Raw genomic sequence first — 23,552 nt, forward strand, 5'->3', positions numbered from 1 at the left:
ATTGCCCATGATTCTCATCGATGTTTCATGCTGTAGACAGATTTACAATAGTAACAATCTCTATTGATAATCATGTTTATATCCATCAAAGACCAACATAGAAGGTCTTAAATATAAGGAACTGAAATTATGTACTTCTTATATGTGCCAAATAACAGAAAATTGCTCCAGTAGTTCGTGAGAACATTAACCCTTTCAAATAATTTCCCCCGTTTTTTCCACATATTCCTCAAATTCTTCGCTCCTGTTAGTTTTAGCGGGATAAAATATATCCTATAGCATTCCTCGATAAATGGGCTAAAAAAATCTAAAACTGAAAGAATTTTTTTAATCGGACCAGTACTTCCTGAGATTTGCGCGTCCAAACAAACGAACTCTTCCGCTTTATAATATCACTAGATGACGCCCGCGACTCCGTTGCGCCAAAACTCGTTTATCGCGCGGGAACCGTGCATTTTTCTGGGACTAAAAGTATCCTATGTCCTTTCCCGGGACTCAAAGTACCTCCATGCCAAATTTCAGCCAAATCGGTTCAGCGGTTTGGGCGTGAAGAGGTAACAGACAGACAGACAGACACACTTTCGCATTTATAATATTAGTATGGATAGGTTATACACTATTCTTGCACTTATTCCACTTTATTTAGAATAAAGTGGAATAAATGCGAGAAAAGTGTATAATTATTTAATTAAACATGAATTTCCACCAAGAAGTTGCAGTACATTCAAAATCATACTGCATTATATCACTCAAATTTTTTTTTCATAATAATATCCTAGCTTATCCTGTATCATAGTGTCGCTACACGGTGCGGTGTGGATGTCCGCGGTACGTAGCTGCGGAAAATCTCTTTCGTATCGGATGCTTACATAAAATACTCGCTAGATTCAAGAAAATTCTCGTAGTATAAGGGACCTTGAATTTTCAGCTAGTCACCGACTAGCTGAAAATTCAAGGTAATGACAGTACATCTATCTAATATATAAAATGTCATGTTACAGTGTTTCTGCGCGAACTCCTCCAAAACAGCTCGACCGATTTTTATATGTTCTATGTACCATCGAGGAAATTAAGTTGACGGACCTGCATCATGTGATCGGCTTATGTCAATTCAATGTTAGCTGTGATCGGTCGGATGGGTTTGAGTTAACGCGACCAAATTACACAGGTCCGCTATCTGCCTAAGAATCAACCTCGCTGATAGTACATTTGTTAGGCCTGGGGATAGGTTTTTACTACTTTTTATATTGATACTAGAATAATTTATATGGCTAAACAACGTTTGCCGGGTCAGCTAGTATATTATAGAAATTAATTACGTGATAAGAGTACCCATGGTAGAATTGCTCTTAGGCTTGGTCCACTGGATCCGTAAAATTTTGAAAGGGGTCTACGAAACAAAAGAGCAGACTCTCGCAACCACAGGCCAAGCGTTCGTTGTATGTTGATGTATATTCATAATTAAATTAAATGAAATTATAATTAACAGGTCATTGAAGCCGATTGCCACCGCAAATATAAAACAAATGTCAAACGGTCGAGTTTGATTGAAATTTCTAGTGGTTTTGAACAGCATTCGTAACGAGAGATAATTTAATTGAAATCTCATTAAAGTTATTCAGAAAATTTTTAAATAAAATAATGGCGTAATTTTAATTTGAATGGCGTGACAATGGTTCTTATTATTAGATCCCCGATTTGCATTATCTCTTACATTTTGAAGATAGTCACCGACCTTTACAGGTATACCTTGCTCTCATGAAGAGTAAGCCGTCGCTAAAAGTAGATATTTTTAATCAGGTATACTAAAGCAATTAGAAACTTTCTGGAAATTCACTTCTTTTGTAGAGACCTACTCTTACTTGAGACTTTTCGCTTCACCAAAGACTCGAGCATAAAGAACCTAAATTTTTTTTTTTGTCACAATAATAATTGTACTTCAAATGATTTCTGGTAAAAACCTTTATAAATTAATAAGCACGTAAAGTTTAATGGCCAACCCACACGTACCACAACCACACCACGTCGCAACGACAAAATGCCGTCAAGCAGTGGTTACGTGTGAATGGCGTTGCTGCAGCTTTTTGTAGTTGCGTTGTGGTACCGACAAAATGTTGACGTGGCGTTGTCGCCAGTAGTTGCGATGTGGTTACGTACAAATGTCAATGAAACGGAGGGGATGAGCGCGGGCAGTGTGCGCGCACTGTCGTTGCATCGACGCGACGTTGTGGTTGCGATGTGGTCGGCAACTAGTTCGCTTGTGGTTGCGATGTGGTCGGTATCACACAAGTGGTCGAAAACGACTGCAAAATGTGGTACGACGTGTGAACGGTCCAGTTAATTTACAAAACGAAATATACGCCCGACCACGTGCTGTGGTTGTGGTTGTCGTGTGGTTGTGGTAGGTACATGTGGGTTGGCCCTAAATCGTAATAATCTTTAAGTTATTACGATTTAGGGCCGTGTTGCCATAGGAAGTATGTTCTTCTAATAAAAGCAACTGCTCATAACATGGGTTTATTAAAATTTGTTCTCAGACTAACGTTGTATAATGTACAGTATGATATGAGAGGAATTTTATTAAGTCGTGTAAACGTAGAGAACAACGGGAGGAATGAGGATGTACGAAGTAAAGTAAAAGAACATCTCTGTTATTTCGTCTTCACTCTTCTGTAGGTTCTTGGTTTGAACTCCTGCCTAACACTTATAAAACACAATATTCCTGAACTAGTTCCACTTACTAATTAATATTTTAAATATTGGTATAGACAGCAGCATTGGGAGCAGGAGTTCCCAATCTTTTTCAGCCTGTGGCGCACTTACAAGTCAATATTTTGTCACGGCGCCCTACTCTACCTATAGCTATTACAAAAATATACATAAATAAACACCTTTAATAATAATAGTTACGTTGAGCAAGTAAATAAACAAATATTTTATCATCTACCTGCTTAACCGATTCACTGCGGCGCACCTTTTTGAAGACTTTCAGTCGTGGCGGCATACAATTTTCCCGTGACACGTGAGCCGTGTCATACGCCATAGAAGTAGATGACACGGCTACCGTGTCATCCGCCACGTTTAAAAAGCTTTATGGTTTTTTTTTGCTTGTATTAACTTTATTTATTTAGTTGAGCCCAAACCATTGTTGTTGACGGAAGGCTACATTGTTTTGAGTTGATTTCGAGTAGTTTTACTAAGTGTAAACCTGAAAATGGCAGGTAAGCGATTTTTTTATTCAGATGTTGCAAACCTTTTGTAGGTTTCAAAGTTAGAAAAATGAGTACCTACCTATATTAAATAGATCTGGGTTTCCAAAGTAAAAAATACGTTCGTAGATAAATTTAAAGAAGTTCGTTGTTAAGTTTTTTTAACCGACTTTCAAAAAAGAGGAGGTGTGTTCAACGATTACTCCGCCGTTGTGAACCGATTTTCAAAATTTTTCTTTTGTTGTATGGGGTATTTGTTCCGATCGATCCGGTTTCGAGTTGGTACCATGTTCACAAAAGTGGTGATCTGATGATGGGAACCATGAGGAATCCAGGGGACTTCTTGAAAATCAAATGGGTACATATGGTTATTTTGGTTTTATGGGATGTGTTTTGATCATATTATGCTACCAAAAAGTAAAATTTGCACCAAGGTATACCACGGTCCCGAAGGTGCTGAACAGAACTCCTGATTCCTTGTAGATACGTGTTTGGGAGTTTCGCTGTTGTTTAAAATACAAAAATCATAAGCTAATATGCTGATTACATTAATCATCATCATCAACACTACACCATGCATCATAAAATTATGACCCTGTTATTAGTACTTTTCATAGTCTTATAGATCGAGACTGATGTTTTTGATCATTATTCTGTAGTTTGTCTAATGATTTTAATATTATTTTGTTATTTTAAAGCATTATACTATTATTCGAATTTGATGTTATGGCTACCAAGCTCTGTTGGTGACAATAGGCTACTTGACCTATTTTTTTCTTCATGCTAATCGCTTCTTAATCATCCATTTTCATTAAAAAAAAAACTAATATCTTAAAATTTTAAACAGTAGAAACCCATAAAAATCTTGATTGAAAAATATGCCTTTTAAATGGTGCCGAAAACATTGTCCACAACACTGTCCGCCATAGTGTGACGTCATATTTTTTGTATTTTATACTTTTTTTATTGAAATTTTTTTAATGTGCTAAATGTACGAGTCTAAAAGTGCCCAAAAATTATAAAATAATTAAATAAGAAATTAGAAATCATTGGTAATGTTGAAAACTTTTGGAGAAAAGTTTTGGCCATTTCATTTCCCGTCTACAATAAACGGAGATAATATATAAAACTGATGTTTTATTTGAGTTATTCAAGAAAATATATTTTACAAATCTTTCTAGGCTTATTCTTATTATTTATGTACAAATAAACTTGCTTATAATGAGCGTGATAAACAAAAGATATTAAATTACGAGTCTGATGACTTCACATCCAAATCGGAAGTACCGCAAAAGCGTTTTCGTCAGTACAAATCATATTTTCATAAAATCAAATTTTCAAATCGACTTTATTTATCAATCATAAGCTTTTATTTGATGATAAGGGTGAAATGCGGTTTCCTAGGCCAAGTTCTACTAGAAATATGCATTTGTTCAATGAAATTGAATATAGGTCAAGTAGCCTATTATGTTAATAAAAAACGCCAAAACTGTGTAGAAAACCTTAAGAATAACTAAAAAGAGTAAAATTATTATTTTTAAACAAAAAAATTAAAACTGACTTCCAAGGTAAAAACAATAGTAATTTTCTAAACTCAACTAAAAAGTATTAAATAATAATTCTCATTCTGTACTCAGTATTTCTGTTCTAAATCTTCATAATTTTGAAGTCAGTACCAGTCCTATAAGTTGCAGTTACATTATTCTGTCATAGACCTGGCGATTAGGTTAGCTGGCGGCTAGTTAGCCGGCGGGCGTCCGAATTTTTGTGATCAGAAATTTCGAATAATGTACAGTGGGGCTAAAAAAGGAGACAGCGCCTACTTTTTTCAATTCACAGAATATTCAGAGAGGAAGCCTATAAGCTTGTTTTACGTAGAAAATTTAGACGGTTTTGTTCGGAGTAGAACCTTCTAAAGTGTAATTTGAGGGAGATACAATCGTTTTTCAAATGACACGGCTCCCGTGTCATACGCCACACGTTAAAAACGCGTATGACACGGCTCCCGTGTCATCCGCACTGAATCGGTTAATGCATAATAATTCATATTTTAATTTTATTTTATAATATTTGTGGTTATGGATAACGATGCAGGATCGACTCACGGCGCCCCTCTTGCCTTTCCACGGCGCACCAGGGCGCCGCGGCACACACTTTGGGAGCCCCTGCTATAGACATACAAAAAACATAGGATGAACGTGCTCCCAGGAAGTCAAATGTAAGAGTGTAACAAGACTAAGTAATATACTTAAGGGTGTGTACTGCGTGTGTCCCATAAATTAGTTCACTGTCAAAGTAGCAGCGCTGAAAGAGCAACATTTTATTGCCATATATGTTATAAGAGAGATTTCTTTATAATTAAACTGCAGTATTTCTTCAATTAACTCACTTTTATTATATTTTATAATTTTACAAAACTTTACACATTATGCACCGCTACCCATTTTTTCAGGAAGGAAGTGGTATTGCAGAAACCACAGATAATAAAACAAGTTGATCTACAGACTATAAAGAAATATTTGTGTTGTTATCTCAACGATTTGTTTGTGCAAGCGCCCCAACGTCATGAATTTGCCCATACAAAAGTTAAAAAAGTTGCTCTTTCAGAGCTGCTAGTTTCACAGTGAACTCTATATCTAAGGGGAATACACATTACACACCCTAAAGTATTATCACTTAGGTTTGTTACACCCTGTAGATTTTGTGACAACCCTAAATAGTACAGATCACAGGTTAACAGCTTAACATGATAATTCATAATAGTAACAAATAATTATTATTATAATACGGTTGCTGTCGAGTGTACCAGCTGTATGAGGTTGCAATATCAGCCTCCGACGCACTCGTGCGAATAATTGCGGTGAAAGTGATCCAGTTGTAGCCCGACAGAATACACAAACGCCTTCACACCTGCAACCTGCATACAATCTAATGCCTATTTCATTTAGCAAGTGTATACTTTACTTGGAATGAGATGCAGATATTGAGTATGACCAGCACCCGCTCCGACAGCCGTGATCGTCTAGTGGTTAGGACCCTACGTTGTGGCCGTAGTAACCCAGGTTCGAATCCTGGTCACGGCAGCCGCAAAGCTGTCACGGAGGAGCAAAATTTTTATACTTTATTAATTGCCTCATATACCTAAACTGACCTAGTAGTGAAAAATGATGTCTCCTAAATATTGCTCGAAATATATACATACTCGTATATATTTTTTCTGAATACAATACCTACTTTTACCTCATGAAGTCAGAATAATAAATAACGCTACGACAAAAAAAAAATACATAAATACTAGGCTGCGCAAATCTCTTCCCTTTGACTTTGTTGTAGTATGGAACGCCTCCGTGGTCCAGTGGCTTAGAGCGTGGCTCTTGACTCGAAGGTCGTGGGTTCGATTTCCGCGTTGGAAACATGTTGGTTAGGACAATGCAGGCTGATCACCTGATTTTCTGACAAGTAAGATGATCCATGCGTCGGATGGGATGTACAAAGTCGGTCCTGCGCCTGATCTCTCGCCGTTCCTATCGGTCGTCCGTCCCACTGGGCTATGAGAATAAAAGGAATAGAGAGTGCTCTTGTCTACTGCGCACACACACTTGGGCACTATAAAATTACTCCTGCGTTGCTGGCCTGGTTTCAATGAAGCCGGCCACCGTCGCCGAAACCGGTTACAAACTACTCTGCTTATCAACATGACTCATGAGTGATGATGATGAATGAGCTCCAGCTGCGATGACGTCACAACCCTGTCCGCGAGACTCGCCTAGAGTCTAGACCACGGAGCTAAGTCTAGACAGAGCAGGCTTCTGAAAGCAATCTGTCTTCTAAAACATGGCTTCCTTATCGATTTTGAGAGTGCACAATATTAGTAGGTTTTTAAGAGTATTTCTTCTAATATATAAAATTCCCGTGTCAGTGTTTGTGCGCGAACTCCTCAAAACGGTTCAACCGATTTTAATGAAATTTCTTATGTACATTCGTTAGGCCTGAGAATAAATTTTTATCTACCCTTTTTAATACTAGAAATTATTTATATGGCATAACATCTATATATATATATATATATATATATATATATATATATATATATATATATATATATATATATATATATATATATATATATATATATCGGCGGTATTTGAAAATATCGGACTCTGTGGGCTAGAATGTTCTTCATACATCGTGGGTTCTTCGAGCATCAATAAGTAGGCAGATGTAGAATAACAACTTGTTTATTGCACAATGCACAATAGATAGACTATTCACAACAATTGTTAAGTTTAGAAAAGATATGAAAACTAATTCGGAAGCACCAACGAACAGACACATCCGCGCGGTTCGGGCTCTCCAATTCAAATCCTCGAACGTTCGACGGCTATGTCCACAGCCCAAGCTCGATGACGTCTCGCTTGCGTTCGTGCATGTCCTAACATGTTCGGCAAACTCGCGCGGCAATCTCCGTCCGACATATATATACTCATATAAAACTCAAAGGTGACTGACTGACATGGTGATCTATCAACGCTCAGCCCAAACCACTGGACGGATCGGGCTGAAATTTGGCATGCAGGTAGATGTTATAACGTAGGCATCCGCTAAGAAAGGATTTTGATTTTCAACCCCAAAGGGTTAAAATAGGGAATGAAAGTTTGTATATAATAATACTTCTTAACGCGAGCGAAGCCGCAAGCAAAAGGTCGTTTATTAATAATAGTCATGGAAAGAAACGATGGAACGCAAATGAAAGCCGATTAGGAGATTATTTTATTGACAAACTAAATTTTTAGTATGTATCGTAAGTCATCTTATATTTAAACTAACTAGGACTTAAGTAACAACTAACGAAAGCTCCAGAAAATCGAAGGACCAAAAAAGGAAACCTAATAGAAATTGTTTCCAGATAAGACTTAATCTATACTAATATTATAAATGCGAAAGTATCTCTGTCTGACTGTCTGTCTGTCTGTCTCGCTTTCACGCAAAAACTACTGAACCGAATAGTAATGAAATTTTGTACACAGATAGTCTAAAGCCTGAGAAAGGACATAGGCTACTTTTTAACTGAAAAAGGGGTTGTAAGGGGATGAAAATGCGTAAATTTGGTTAAATTAACTAAGTTCCAAAAACTCAAAACAGATGGCGCCAAGAGTCCCCTAGATCGCGCTATTGCTTGCTCATACGTATTTCTATAAGAGGTGGTAACATGTTAAGGTAGGTTATACGATTCTTTCAATTGTTATACACGTTATTAACTAATAACTCACCTACCAACTTAGATATCAAATTCAAAAACAACAGCGCCAAAACTACTGAACCGATTGTAATGAAATTTTGTACACAGGTAGTCTAAAGCCTAAGAAAGGACATAGGCTACTTCTTACTGGAAAAAGGGGTTGTAAGGGGGTGTTTATGCGTAAATTTGTTCAAATTAAGTTAGTTTCAAAAACTGGAACAGATGGCGCCAAGAGTCGCCTAGATCGCGGTATCGCTTGCTCATACTCGTATTATGTATTTCTATAAGAGGTGGTACCATGTTGAGTTAATATTTCGATTGTTATACATGTTATTAATTAACTCACGTACCAATATAGATATCAGAAACAACAGTCTACCAATAATAAATACTAAATAGTTCATGGGTATTGGGCAAAGCTAAAGTTGTGTAATGCATTATGCAGCTAAGTTGTGTAACGCTAAATAAGCTTTAGGTATAAAAAAGTTTAACTAAAAAAAAAACATATTATGTGCACACTACACGGCTGTTTTGGGTATTTTGATTTAAGGGGTACCAGGGTTTTAAAAAGCTTTTGACACTAATTTTATTGACACCGCGCGCTATAAACTGAAGTCCACGTGGACGAAGTCAACAGCTAGTATTTTGATAAAGCAATAACATTATACCGTGGAATAGCCGCCCTTTGTTTCCACTCTATTATTCAAACTGTTTTCTTGTGAGTTTGTGACACAATGATGTATTACTTTGTAAATTGTAACAAAAAAGTTTGTGTAGGTAATAGAATACATGGTTTTTGTCCCAAAGGCTAAAAAAATATATTTAGTTTTTAGCTAACGTGAGTGAGATTGATGCTTCGGAATTTGGGTACTTCTACTGTTAGTCTCAGATTCATTGCCTTTGATCGTGTTAATGTGGATGCCATTTTTGTATCAGAGACATGGCTAAAGCCCTGCTTACCATCTACCTGCTACGGTTTACCTGGATTCAAGCTAATTCGTAATGATCGCATTGGTAGGAGTGGAGGCGGTGTTGCTATATACTTGCGATCCGATTTACCTTATACTATTATTAGCGCATCAGCGCAGCCTCCTCCTGCGGATGCTCTTGAGTTTTTGCTTCTGGAAGTTAAGGTAAGCCGTTACAGTAAAATGTTATTAGGTGTTTATTATAGTCCGAATATGCTCGACTACTTCCAATCGTTTGAAAGTACTTTAGAAGTCTTTTCGCCTAACTACAGTCATTCCATCTTAATGGGTGACTTTAATACCTGTTTACTTAAAGGTGATAGTCGCTCCTGTAAACTTACATCTCTTCTAGATGCTTACAACATGAAAGTCCTGCCTCTAGATCCGACTCATTGTTCCCCAGATTGCCGCCCCTCCCTGCTTGACCTTATCATAGTCTCCTCTCCTAATCTTGTCGCTAAGCATGGGCAGTCTTCGGCTGAAATATTTTCGTACCATGACCTTGTCTACGTTGCATACAATGTTCGCCCTCCCAAGGCTAAAGTAAAAGCTCGACGTCGACTTGTTAGCTCGACGTTGACTTGTTAGCTCGACGTTAACTTGTCATCTCAAAACCGACTTGTTAGTCCGAAGTCGACTTGTTAACTCGACGTCAACTAATTAACTCGACGTCGACTTGTCATTAACTCGAGATAGTACGCCACTTACAAGGTGTCGGCAAGGTAGAAAAAGTAACACTTTATTTTTTTGTTTTAGAATTGTTTGGATAATAATCATGATAAAATAAATATAATAACCGTACTTATAAACAAGTCTTCCCTGGACGCATTCTTCAAGAAGGCACAATGAGGCACTCACTACGAGTCACGCGCTCTCCCGTAAACGCGTAAACGACAGTATGGCTGGTTTTATTGTTAAGCGTTTCGGCAGCGCCGTTGGAGCGCCGCGCGTTCGAAGATGTATGGGGGTAGTAGTTGCGTTTCTAAGTCGCGCGCTTGAGCAGCGCCGTTCGCCCGTATGTTCGTTACATCTTAGAACGCGCGCGCTCCAACGGCGCTGCCGAAACGCTTAACAATAAAACCAGCCTATTTCTGTCGTTTACGGGAGAGCGCGTGACTCGTAGTGACAGCATGACGTGACAAACGGGTTTTGCGCAAATAACCTATATTATTATCCGGCATTTTTCTAGTCGGCTTACACAAGTCCAATTTTTTTCCGAAAGATATTAGGTTCTAGTAATATATCCTACGTTGACGCATCTAACCATTATACATTTTAAAAATTATATTTTAATTTTTCAAAAAATATATCATGGATAATTTTGTTTGAAAATTATTAATAACAATAAACGGCAAATTATTATGGAAAACCTCAAAAGCGAAATATAACATTTATACAATAAAGCTAGTGGCAAACAAGAGGTAACCGTTGGCCACATCAAACAACTTGCTACGACGCCTCCAGCTTTTCCTTTGATCATTGAATGCTCTCGTTCAAGTAACATTCATTGTACAGTAATACAAAACATTTACATAAAATATGTAAGTGTCTAAACACACTAGGCCGAAAATACGCGGCCGAAGTTCGGCAAGATTACGTCTGCAATGTATTTTAAATTACCGATGACACACTATGCCGAAATTACGTCGCGTTATATTGTGTGCGTAGCGCATTGCTGATGTAATCATGCTGAACTTCGGCCACGTATTTTCGGCCTAGTGTGCTTAGAGCCTTAGACAGTAAATCATAATATTCAGTTGTACATTTGTATGCTAACACAACGTGTTGCTTTTTACCAAGCCGATCGTAATTCACCATGCTTGACATGATGTTAAAAACATTTTTTTTTCTACATACGAATATAGAAAGTGACATTTTGCCACTGGAAATCTGTTTGTCTCTAAAATCTGTCAGGGACCAGGGTTTCTGTAGGTCTACTAGGATCTGATGACAAATTTTGTTGGCAGATTTTCAAAAAATGCATGCATGCATGTTTGCATGTTTCACACACAAAATCAGCCGCTATTTAGAATATTGCTAGAGTCAATTTCTTTTCTCATTTTTTGCCATCAGATTCTGGTAGACCTATACTCTTTCGATTTTTTTCTGTGGCTGCGATAACCGTCAAGAGACCTCTGTTTCATTACTCTCATAACCCAGTGGTACGGAATACGGATGCCGACACAACCAGTGGGAAATTCGTTGTAGTACCGACTTTTTACATGCCCGTTAATATCCATGCGTAGAACTTGTCAGACTGACTGCCAGACGATCAACCATTATTTTAACCAACCTTGTAAACATATACAAATGATGATGGAGGATCGACCCACGGCGCCCTTCTTGCCTTTCCACGGCGCACCAGGGCTTGTACCATGAAACTGTTTTGAGACTCAAACAATCGTACGAGAATACCAAGTCCTACTATAACAAACGTGAAATTACGTTGTTAGAGCAGCACGCGGCATTCGCATCCGATTGCTTGAGTCTCAAAATAGTAGGCCTACTACGAAACTGTTTTGAGACTCAAACAATCGAACGAGAATGCCGCGTCCTGCTCTAACGACGTCAATTGACATTTGTTAAAGTAGGACGCAACATTATCGTACGATTGTTTGAGTCTCAAAACCATTTCGTGGTACAGGCCCTGTTTCGTAGGTAGGCCTACAGGGCGCCGCGGCACACACTTTGGGAACCCCTGCCTTAGATGATAAGCGTGAGTAGTGTAGTCTCTACTCCCGTCCCGTGAGTCTCGCGTTCTCGTTGTGCCCACAACTCCATTGCACTGAAATTAGTTATCGCGCGTAAACCGTACATTTTCCCGCTACTAAAATTGTCCTGTGCCTTTTTGATTGGTTGAAGGTTACAAATGGATAGGATAAGAATTAAAATATTTATTTGCTTGGTTAGGCTTGATTAGTTCAAATTCTTTCTAAATTCTGAAAGTAAAGTCGACAAAAGTCTTGCCATAAAAATGTCATAAATTGCGAGTGGCAAGACTGGCAACTGACAATTAATTGAGCTGCTGTCGCTACAGCCATTAAACCCCCAACGCGTAATAAAAACAAACTGCCTTATGTTCTGTCTCTACTTAATTAGGGCGTTTTCAGAAGACGCGAATTGTGGAAGATAAAACGCGCTTAATAGTTCCAGACATCTTTTGAATTTTTTGAGATTATAATGGTTCTTTGTATGATACATATTATAATTAGATTTTTCAAGCTCTCTTGGATGATGAAATTATTTTGCTATTTTTCTTTCACAAGCTTAAAGCAACATATATTTTGCTTTAAAGTTGTCGTCATATCATCATATATATATATATATATATATATATATATATATATATATATATATATATATATATATATATATATATATATATATATATATATATATATATATATATATATAGTTGTAGTAATAAAAATAAAGTTTGTATGTAATAATACTGCTTTACGCGAGCGAAGCCGCGGGCAAAAGCTCGTTTGACATAAACTTCATACATTTTGGAACTGTTTATTAAATTAAAGTTTATTAATCGTTTAATGATTGCTTTTCTTATAGAGTACTGTTGTTTCAGTTCCCCTGGTGGAGTGATGCGTGATGTACGGTAACGCCAGCGCGGACGGCGAGGAGGCGCGCGCGCAGGCTGATATCGCTGTCCTGCTCGCACTGTACGTGCTTGTGTCTGTTATTGGCATTATTGGTAAGGAAATACGACCTGGAGTGTTGCTGTCTCTTTCCAAATTTCAATACTTACTTTACCACGATAACTGGATACATGTGGGAAGCCTATACAAGCTTAATCTGACACGTTCGAGCATGACGCGAAATCCGCTCTTGGGCTCCCCTACTATTATGGATAGCATCGATAGCAATGAGAGTATGCTCGTGACGTAATAATATGGCAGCGACATTTTTTCAATCGACAGTTTTTGAAAACATAAGCACGAACCGGTCGCGGTGGTAGAACTGGTAGGCCTCATGTAGACTTTTTAAAAGTGATTGTGTTAATCTATTTAGAAATAAATATTTTGATTTTGAATTTGACTAAGCGGCGCTAAGGGCAGACCTCACTATGGGTAGACCTATAGTAATAGGTCTGCCCCGTAGTGGCAAAATAAATATCGAAAACCCTTATTCAATTTGCGCTACGCGGATACGTTATCACTTATTGGGGACACCAAATACTCAATAAAATTGGCAATACGAAGTAATGACAAGGCCCTAGGGTACAAATATTCAATAAGAACCTAGACGATCTAACTAGAATGTAAAGGTCCGATCCCAATTCCCAATTGTACATTGAAATGCTTGCAAATAGGTTTCCTATTTGTGAAGCTTATCCTATGCTCGCGAGGACGTATCTGAGAAAATGTAACCTCTACGAGCCACACAAAGATTTCAAAAGGTTCATTGCCACAAAATATTATATTCTGCCCTCGTCTTGCCTAACTTAGAAATGAAATTTCTTTAGACGATTTTCCTTAGCAAATAAAATACTTATGTAGAAAAATATCAATTTGATACCTTCATGAACGTGGGAATCGTGTAGTCTGAAAACTTAACATTTTTGTATTCATATCTATTATTATAATCATTAAGGGTTTAAGTAGTTAAGTAATATGTAATTTTTTAATAAATTAATAGTAAAATTAATAGAAAACTATTACGTTGAATCGCGAAGACAAAACGAAACCTTATTTGATTTAAATCATTTGCGAAAGCCCAATTGATGAAAATTAAATATTCAATTTGATACCATTAGGACTTTTTTTTTATGAAATAAGGGGGCAAACAAGCAAACGGGTCACCTGATGGAAAGCAACTTCCGTCGCCCATGGACACTCGCAGCATCAGAAGAGCTGCAGGTGCGTTGCCGGCCTTTTAAGGGGTAATAGGGGAGGGTACGGAAGGGAATAGGGGAGGGTACGGAAGGAAATAAGGGAGGGTAGGGAAAGGAAAAGGGTAGGGGATTGGGCCTCCGGTAAACTCACTCACTCGGCGAAACACAGCGGAAGCGCTGTTTCACGCCGGTTTTCTGTGAGGACGTGGTATTTCTCCGGTCGAGCCGGCCCTTTCGTGTCGAAGCATGGCTCTCCCACGTCAAGGACTTTCAAGAATTATAATTTTGTTAAGTTGGTAGGTATTTTTTTGTACTAAATTCATACTTATTTTTATGTACTACGTCAAAGAAATGTTAAGTGAACTTAACATTATATATCTTATGCTACGAATAATAAAAACTAAGGAATCGTCACTCCCATACTATTACCGTTTTAAATTTGGTCCCTTTTGATCTGTTATGTAACGTCAGCCTAGTACCGCTCAAGGTCACCTAAATATTGCAAATGTATTGAAATGTGTACCTAATGGTGCCTTCTCACGGCGCGTATTATCGCAAGCCCCTACCCCCCCTAGAAATGCCGCAGTTGAAAAACAATTTGTTACCCCAGGAGGGTACCAACTGCGTTGGAGAATCCCTCTCTGGACGTCCATGCTCAGGAACTCCTGGAACTGAACGTGGACGTCCAGGCTGCCCCTCGTATTCTGGGGAGGGCAAAACTGCGCTCCAATCTGCTCGGGGCAAGAGCAAACACACAAAGGCACCCCCCTCGATATTAAACATGGACTTTTGTAATATCAGGGGATTACACTCCAACCTTAATGCCGTCCATTACCACCTTGAGACGGCAAGGCCGGCTTTGCTCTTTTTAACCGAGACGCAGATATCATCTCCGAGTGACACATCATACCTTTCCCACCCAGGGTATTACCTCGAGCACTCCTTTCTACCCAAAGCTGGAGTGTGTGTGTATATCAGAGATGATATCAGCTCTCGCCGCCTCAGCAATCTTGAGGTCATGGACCTATCAAACTTATGGCTCCGCATAGATTGCGACGACCACCCTCGCGTCTATGCGTGCCTATATAGGTCCCATAGTGGTGACCCCGAGACGGACCGACTCTTGGAGCACCTACAAGCTGCTTCAGATTTTGTGCAGCGGCAGATCCCATCCGCAGAGATCATAATACTTGGCGACTTTAATGCCCACCACGCCGACTGGCTCAATTCCAGTAAAACTGATCACGCGGGGAGATCTGTCTGCAACTTTGCCCTTGCGAACGACTTGACACAACTGGTTACTACGCCTACGCGAATCCCAGATGTGGATGGTCAGAATCCTTCCTTGTTGGACCTCCTGCTGACTTCAAATCCTGACGGCTACCAAATATCCGTAACCGCACCACTTGGTTCATCGGATCATTGCCTTGTTAGGAGTTCTGTGCCACTTACGACGGTATTAAGACAGCGCGCTGTTAAATACCGTCGTGTGTGGCACTACAAGTCAGCAGACTGGGATGGGATGCGGTCGTTTTTTGCATCCTATCCTTGGGGGCACGTGTGCTTCTCGCCGGATGATCTCGACAACACTGCCAACTCTGTTGCCGATGTGGTGATGCAGGGGATGGAACTTTTCATTCCGACCTCTGTAGTGCCAACTGGCGGCAGATTTCGTCCCTGGTTTGGTTCATCCCCCAAAAAAGCTTCTCGCCGGAAGCAGGAGGCTTACCAATCCTGGGCCAACGCAGTGTCTGCTCGAGATTTAAATACCAGCACATATAAAAAGGAGTACAACCTTGCCTCTAGGTCCCTCAAGAAAGAGATTACTCGGGCAAAGCAACAGCACGTCAATAGAATTGGCAAGAGACTTGAGCGCCTCCCCTCGGGAACCCGTGCATTCTGGTCTCTGGCCAAAGCTATTGAAGGAAATTTCTGCAAGCCAACCCTACCATCCCTACACGTAGGAAATGGATCGTTGGCCCAGGACGCAAAAGACAAAGCCGATCTTCTGGGCAAGCTCTTTGCGTCAAACTCGACCCTGGGTGACGGGGGGCAGAAACCGCCGACCATACCGCGATGCACGAGCATCATGTCGGATATACGGTTTCATCAGCGCTCAGTGCGAAAAGCCCTCTGTTCCCTTGATATCCAAAAGTCGAGTGGGCCTGACGGAATCCCGCCTATTGTGTTGAAAAAGTGTGCTCCAGAGTTGGCTCCGGTCTTGACGCGTCTTTTTCGGCTCTCCTATTCCACTGGCATCGTCCCGGCTTCCTGGAAGACAGCCTTGGTGCACCCGATCCCCAAAAAAGGTGATCGCTCAAATCCTTCCAACTACAGACCAATCGCTATAACCTCTCTCTTCTCGAAGATAATGGAATCCATTATCAATAGCCAGCTTCTTCGATACTTGGACGGCCAGGGATTGCTAAGCGACAAACAATACGGGTTCCGTAAGGGTCGCTCGGCTGGTGATCTCTTGGCATACCTGACTCATCGTTGGGCTCAGGCAATTGAGTCGAAGGGAGAGGCATTGGCTGTTAGTTTGGACATTGCGAAGGCCTTCGATCGGGTTTGGCATAAAGCGCTGCTATCAAAGCTTCCATCATACGGGCTACCCGAGAAATTATGTAAGTGGGTCACTAGTTTCTTAGCAGACAGAAGCATAAAGGTCGTAGTTGACGGCGAATGCTCGGAAACTCAGTCTGTTAATGCTGGTGTCCCTCAGGGCTGTGTGCTATCGCCTACTCTATTCATACTGCATATCAATGACATGTTACAAACCAAAGGCATTCATTGCTATGCGGATGATAGTACAGGTGATGCTGTATATACCGGCTCCCCTAATATTTCTCGGCAAAATGTCACTGAGAGTCGAAACGAACTTGTGTCTAAGGTGGAGAATTCATTGGAGAAGGTCTCTGAATGGGGTAGACGTAACTTAGTCCAATTCAACCCCGCCAAGACACAAGTCTGCGCGTTCACCACTAAAAAGTCACCAATGGTCGTTTATCCTCGTTTCGAGGGCACATCTTTAACCATCTCCCCTAGCATTGAGATACTTGGCGTCAACATATCGAGCGAAGTCCAGTTCCGATATTATCTTGAGGGTAAGGCCAAATTAGCCTCAAAGAAGCTTGGCGTTCTTAACAGAGCGAGACAGTACTTCAGTCCGGACCAACGCCTACAACTCTACAAGGCGCAGGTTCGGCCTCATATGGAATATTGTTCTCATCTCTGGGCAGGGGCGCCAAAATACCGACTGCTCCCTCTGGATCGTATCCAACGAAGGGCTGCTCGAATTGTTGACTGCCATAGTGTTTCAAACAGCTTGGACCCCCTGGAATTACGCCGAGATGTTGCTTCACTCTGCATCCTCTATCGGTTGTATCACGGGGAGTGCTCTGAGGAATTGTTCGGAATCATACCACCTGCAACTTTTCGCTATCGTCCCACGCGAAAAACATACCATCCTCATCACCTTGATGAGTGGCAGTCTTCCACAGTGCGTTTTTCGCGTAACTTTCTGCCGCGCACTGTAAAACTCTGGAATGGGCTGTCACCAACAGTATTTCCGGACCGATACGACCTGCAAACCTTCAAGAAAAGAGCGTATACCCTCTTAAAAGGCCGGCAACGCACCTGCAGCTCTTCTGATGTTGCGAGTGTCCATGGGCGACGGTAGTTGCTTACCATCAGGTGACCCGTTTGCTCGTTTGCCCCCTTATTTAATAAAAAAAAAAAAAAAAAAAAAGCCGCGCCGCGCCCGCTCGAGGCACGCGCCGTGTGAAGAGGTGGCTCGGGCTGGCTCGAGCAGGCGCGTTTAACATCACGCGCCAGCTAGAGCCACGCGCCTGAAGAAAGTGGTGGGGTGGTTGCGTTCTCACGGCGCGTGCTACAAGCCGCGCCGCGCCCGCTCGAGCCACGCGCCGTGTGAAGGGGTGGCGCGGCGCGGCTCGTGCAGGCGCGTCCCGATCCGATTAAAGTCGGTAACTTCAAAGGCGCGGCTTGAGCAAACAGGCGAGCACGAGCCACTCCTTCTGCTTCTCACGGCGTGTGATATGATATCACAAGCCGCGCCGCGCCGAGCCAGCTATTACGAGCGAGCACGAGCCACAGGGGAGCACGAACCACCCCTTCTCACGGCACGTGATATCACAAGCCGCGCCACGCCGACAAAAATTCAAGTAAAATGAAACTTTATTAACACGAAAATAGATATCATTTTGCTCTAAGTCACTTCGTTAAATAAGTAATTTTTTATGATATGCAACTTTATTCACTAGGCAACTAGGTTGCATTTCAATCTATGCCGCTAATTTTATTAAATTAAGTGTAATTCATTTATTTCATAACAGATGCCGCTGCTTGGCGGCTACATCGCGCTATAGCTAGCACGAAGATTTTTATTATAGGTGATTAATTTTCACTTACGCTCATTCTTGGTGCTGTAGAATTATCACGCCAGAGGGATTTAAGTCCTAGAGTGGGATACCCTGGGAGCTGGGACTAAATTCCTATGGCGTGTATTGATCCTCAAATACTGGTGGCAGTTCATTCCTGAGTTTTACAGACTACAGTGCATGGCAGGATGTTACGCAAAAAATGCACGGTGGAAGACTGCCACTCACCAAGGTGATGAGGATTGATGATGGTATGTTTTTCGCGTGGAATGATGACGAAAGCTTGCAGGATGTACGATTCCGAACAATAATTATAAAACCTTCCCAGTTCCCCGCTACTTTTATAACTCACAATAATAATAATTATTATGTTTCCACTTGTACTGGTGGAAGAATTACGCTTCTGTCACAATAGACATATCATTCTGTCTACTCTGCTTCTGTTTGAGGCGTTCGAGCACAACATCACGAAATCCGTCTGTACGGCTACCCTGGGACTAAAATCGCTCTGGCATGATAATTCTTCAACACCAAGAGTGAGTGTGAATGGAAATATTTACATACTAGTTAATCACCTTATACCTATAACAAATATCTTCGTGCTAGCTTTAGGAAGAAGAAGCCCGCCGCCCGCAACCATCGCGGCACCGCACCATATGTACCTGAGCTGCGTCTGCGGAGCGGGGTCCCCGCGACGCCCCTGTACATATCCCGCCTGCACTGGTCCATGGAGGTCCAGGATGTCGTGGACTACATCCAGAAGAAGACGACACTGCGCCTGAGGGTCGAGCGTTTGCAGTCTCGCCACAAGGTTAACTTTAGCTCCTTTGTGGTGAGAGTACCGACGAATCTTCTGTCGACTTTCGAGGCGCCAGAGTTCTGGCCGATGGATGTAGTCTATCGGAGGTTCCGGGGGAGACTCCGGAACGAAGCGAGTCACGTCGCCGGCAAAATGTGACAGTGTTAGTTTTTAAGTATATATAAAATATGTATGTAAGTTTTGAGGTATTTATTATATAATTATATGTATGTTAGATTTAAGGTATTTGTTATATGGGCCTCTGATGCCTGTATTAAATGATTTGATTTGATTTAGCGCGATGTAGCCACCAAACAGCGGCATCTGTTGTCAAAATAAAGGAATTAAACTTAATATAATAAAATTAGCGGCATAGATTGAAATGCAACCTAGTTGCCTAGTGAATAAAGTTGCGTTTCATTAAAATTTACTTATTTAACGTAGTGACTTAGAGCAAAATGATATCTATTACCATGCTAATAAAGTTTAATTTTACTTGAATGTTTGTCAGCGTGGCGCGGCTTGTAATATAAGGCTGGTTTTATAGTAGAGCGTTTCGCAGCGCCGTTGGAGCGCCGCGCGTTCGAATATGTATGGGGGTAGTAGTTGCGTTTTAAAGTCCGCGCGCTTGAGCAGCGCCGTTCGTCCATACGTTTGTTACAGCTTCGAACGCGCGCGCTCCAACGGCGCTGCGAAACGCTCTACTATAAAACCAGCCTAACGCGCCGTGAGTGAGAAGGGGTGGTTCGTGCTCACCTGTGGCTCGTGCTCGCTCGTAATAGCTGGCTCGGCGCGGCGCGGCTTTTGATATCACACGCTGTGAGAAGCCAGCCTTAGGTACACTTTTTTGACAAGTATTGTGAAGTAGAAAATGTCATTTTCATCGGATACCGAGCAAAGCTCGGTCAAACAGCTAGTTGTGTTAAACTGTGAACACTTGATGCCGACGATAGAAGATCAAGAAACTCTCCCTCTGAAGTCTGAGCAGACGCAAGTGTGAACACTTGATGCCGACGATAGAAGATCAACAAACTCTTCCTCTGAAGTCTGAGCAGACGCAAGATCAAGGCTAATTATGATATTCCCATGTCCCAGGCAATGTAAGCCTCATGGCGGCGCTGGCGTCTGGCGGCGCATCCCGTCTGCGCACGCCGCAGCTGCTGTCGTCGTGCGCGGCCGACCTGCTCGTGTGCGCAGCCAGCGCGCCGCTCGCCGCCACGCGCGCCGCCAACATACACCACCTGCCGTGCTCAGTCGCGTACTATATCGAGGTAAGGACTTGCCCGGCCATATCACACTGGGCGCTGGCGTCGCGTCTCGTCCCGCCTGCGCACGCTCTGTCGTCGTGAGCAGCCGACCTGAATGGCAAGCGATTATAATAAACGCTAATAAAATGTATGCGATTTGACATAAGTCATCGCTTCGCTAGCGATTTATACTAATGTCAAATCCCATACATTTTGTGGCGTTGGCGTAAGCGTTTACGATAATCGCTTGCCGCTTGTCTAGACCCTCTGCTGCCACACGAGCTGCCAACATACACGGTACACCATCGACCATCGTCCATCTGCCGTGTACAGTCGCGTACTATATCGAGGTGAGGAAACAGCCTGTGGCGAAGACGACAAAACGTTTGAACCCCTTTTGTTTGTGCATTATATTGTCAAATATCAAAAGCGGTTTAACACAGCTGGCTACTAAGGCAAAGGTGCAGTGCTTAGTACTAAGCCATCTCATCAAACTCAAGTTAGTGATTGTATGAGTAGAGTACAGCAGATATTTAGAAATCAAACTTCAACTTCGAAGTAATCTACACATATTCTGCAAATTGATAAAGATCAATCAAGAAAGTTTTCACAAAGAATTGACAGTTTAATAATATACGTAAACCTTCAACATGTACGTTAAAAACGACGTTTTTGATGTTTCAGCTAAAGTCGTCTACCAAAGTTCGTGCATTATGATAACAAGAATTCCGTGACAAAAGAAACAAAATCTTATAATTACCGGGAGTCGGGAGTCGGGGACGCTTTTTGCTCGCACTTTTCTAATAAAAACTTTTTGTTTGAATCTCGTTACAACTTGTCAATTAAATTACTTTGCCCCTAAAACGGATTTATTGTTTGTACTCCTTATTAGCGTCATTGTTATGAGTTATCGTATTATATCAAATGCGATACGTAACGTACAAATGCATATTTATACAGGTTGTTAGGTTTAGCAATGTTATCCTTAAAACCATCAAAATTCAAATCAGCCCGTCAAAATGATTATATTTATTATTGTTAGTTTTAAGACGTTAATAATCGTACACAAAAATCATCAAAAATAATATTTACACAAAAACAAAACTACTGGTTCTATGCTTTTATAATATTCATTTCAGTACAAAACTATATTTCAGTGAGCTATGGCTGAAAGATAAGCTAACCTTTTGTTATTCTTCATAAAAAATACTTGTTTGCAACGTTTCATTTTTAAAACGCCTTTAGGAGTGAGCACACTGAGACGAGCCGTGCCGGGGCTCAGCGTGCCGGGGCTCATCGCAAAAATCCGCTGCGCCCCGACACAGTATGCGATACGCGCATCCGCTTCCATACAAATTGTATGGAGGCGGATTTTTGCGATAAGCCCCGGCACGCTGAGTCCCGGCACGGCCCGTCTCAGTGTGCTCACTCCTGAATGAATACTTGACAAAACTCTGTTTCTGTTTCAGTCGTTCCCAGTAGCGGCGAGTACGCTATCGCTGGTTGCGATGGCCGCAGACCGCTGCGGTGCGGTGCGGCGCGGTAGGCGCACACCCTGCGCCAGGCCCTACCTGGCCGTCACACTCGTGTGGACGTCGGCTCTCCTACTAGGTAAGTTCACAGTCAATTAAATATCTTAATCCTACTAATATTATAAAGGCGAAAGTTTGTTTGGATGTATGGTAGTATAGATGTATGGATGTGTGGATTAGGGTTGTTGAGGAAGTGATTATGAGGAAGAAGAGGAGGAAGAGGAATTGTCACGCGCAAATTTAGAGGATGCGGATGAGGACGAGGATATTTTTTGAGGAAGAGGATGCGGATGAGGAAGCGGATGAGGAATGGGATGATAGGAAATTGTAAATACTAGCGGACCCAAGCCAAAAGCATTTCTCCAGTCTATTCATAAATAGGTACATTACATTACACAAAAAAATAATTAAAAAGGCATTTTCCAGTGGACCAAACTATGAATCTAAACCATTCTCAAAACACACACAATAAAGAATCATCAAAATCGGTCCAGCAGTAAGGACTTCTTCTTACTGCTGCTGCTCAGTTATATACACAACACACGCACACAAAAATAAACGGCCAAGTGCGAGTCGGACTCGCGCACGAAGTGTTCCGTACCGTTATAGATTAATTTAATTTTGTTTTTAGTATTTGTTGTTATAGCAACAACAACAATACACAATCTGTGAAAATTTCAGAAGACTAGCCTTTCTTGAGATACAGCCTGGAGACAGACAGATAGACGGACAGACATCTAAGTCTCAGTAATAGGGTCCCGTTTTTACCCTTTCGGTACGGAAAGACATCGAAGTCTCAGTAATAGGGTCCCGTTTTTACCCTTTCGGTACGGAACCCTAAAAAGATGAGTGAATGATACTATTTTCGCGCTCTGGCGTGTGCGTTGCTATGATTGGATACGCCTACGCGACGTGCATGCGCAGTGAAATTCCTCATAAATTCCTCTAAAATTTTGAGGGAGCGATAGCGGAAGAGGTTTTTTTTTATTTATGAGGATGCGGAAACGGTTGAGGAACCCAAAATATTGCGGAACTTCCTCATTATGAGGAAGCGGAAGAGGAATCCTCAGCAACCCTAGTGTGGATGTGTGGATGTGTGGATGTATGGATGTTTGTTACTCTTTCACGCAAAAACTACTGAACGGATTTTAATGTAACTTTACAATAATATAGCTTATACATCAGAATAACACATAGGCTACAATTTTAACCGACTTACAAAATGGGGGAGGTGTTATGTTCGTTTTCTTATGTTCAACGATTACTCCGCCGTTTGTTGACCGATTTTCAAAATTTTTCCTTGGTATGT

The 23,552-nt window shown here is 41.2% G+C and overlaps 1 protein-coding gene and 1 non-coding gene across 3 annotated transcripts in view; both read left to right on the plus strand.

Moving 5' to 3' along the window:
- The window catches only part of LOC121730639 (galanin receptor type 2), an 88,845-nt gene that overhangs the window by 57,073 nt on the left and 8,220 nt on the right, over positions 1-23,552 (plus strand). The window contains exons 2-4 of one of the 2 annotated variants that reach the window (XM_042119777.1): positions 13,000-13,125; positions 20,560-20,735; positions 22,181-22,322. In XM_042119777.1, the coding sequence (XP_041975711.1) occupies positions 13,023-13,125; positions 20,560-20,735; positions 22,181-22,322 (421 nt within the window). In that variant the 5' untranslated portion in view covers positions 13,000-13,022. Of the gene's footprint in view, positions 1-12,999; positions 13,126-20,559; positions 20,736-22,180; positions 22,323-23,552 lie in introns of those variants that run through there. The other variant, XM_042119778.1, reaches the window with a different exon arrangement.
- Positions 6,221-6,292, plus strand: Trnah-gug. Its single transcript has one exon. It is a non-coding gene; the product is annotated as a tRNA-His (tRNA).

Source organism: Aricia agestis, chromosome 9 (genome assembly GCF_905147365.1).
Source record: "Aricia agestis chromosome 9, ilAriAges1.1, whole genome shotgun sequence".
In the NCBI taxonomy this organism is placed as follows: domain Eukaryota; kingdom Metazoa; phylum Arthropoda; class Insecta; order Lepidoptera; family Lycaenidae; genus Aricia; species Aricia agestis.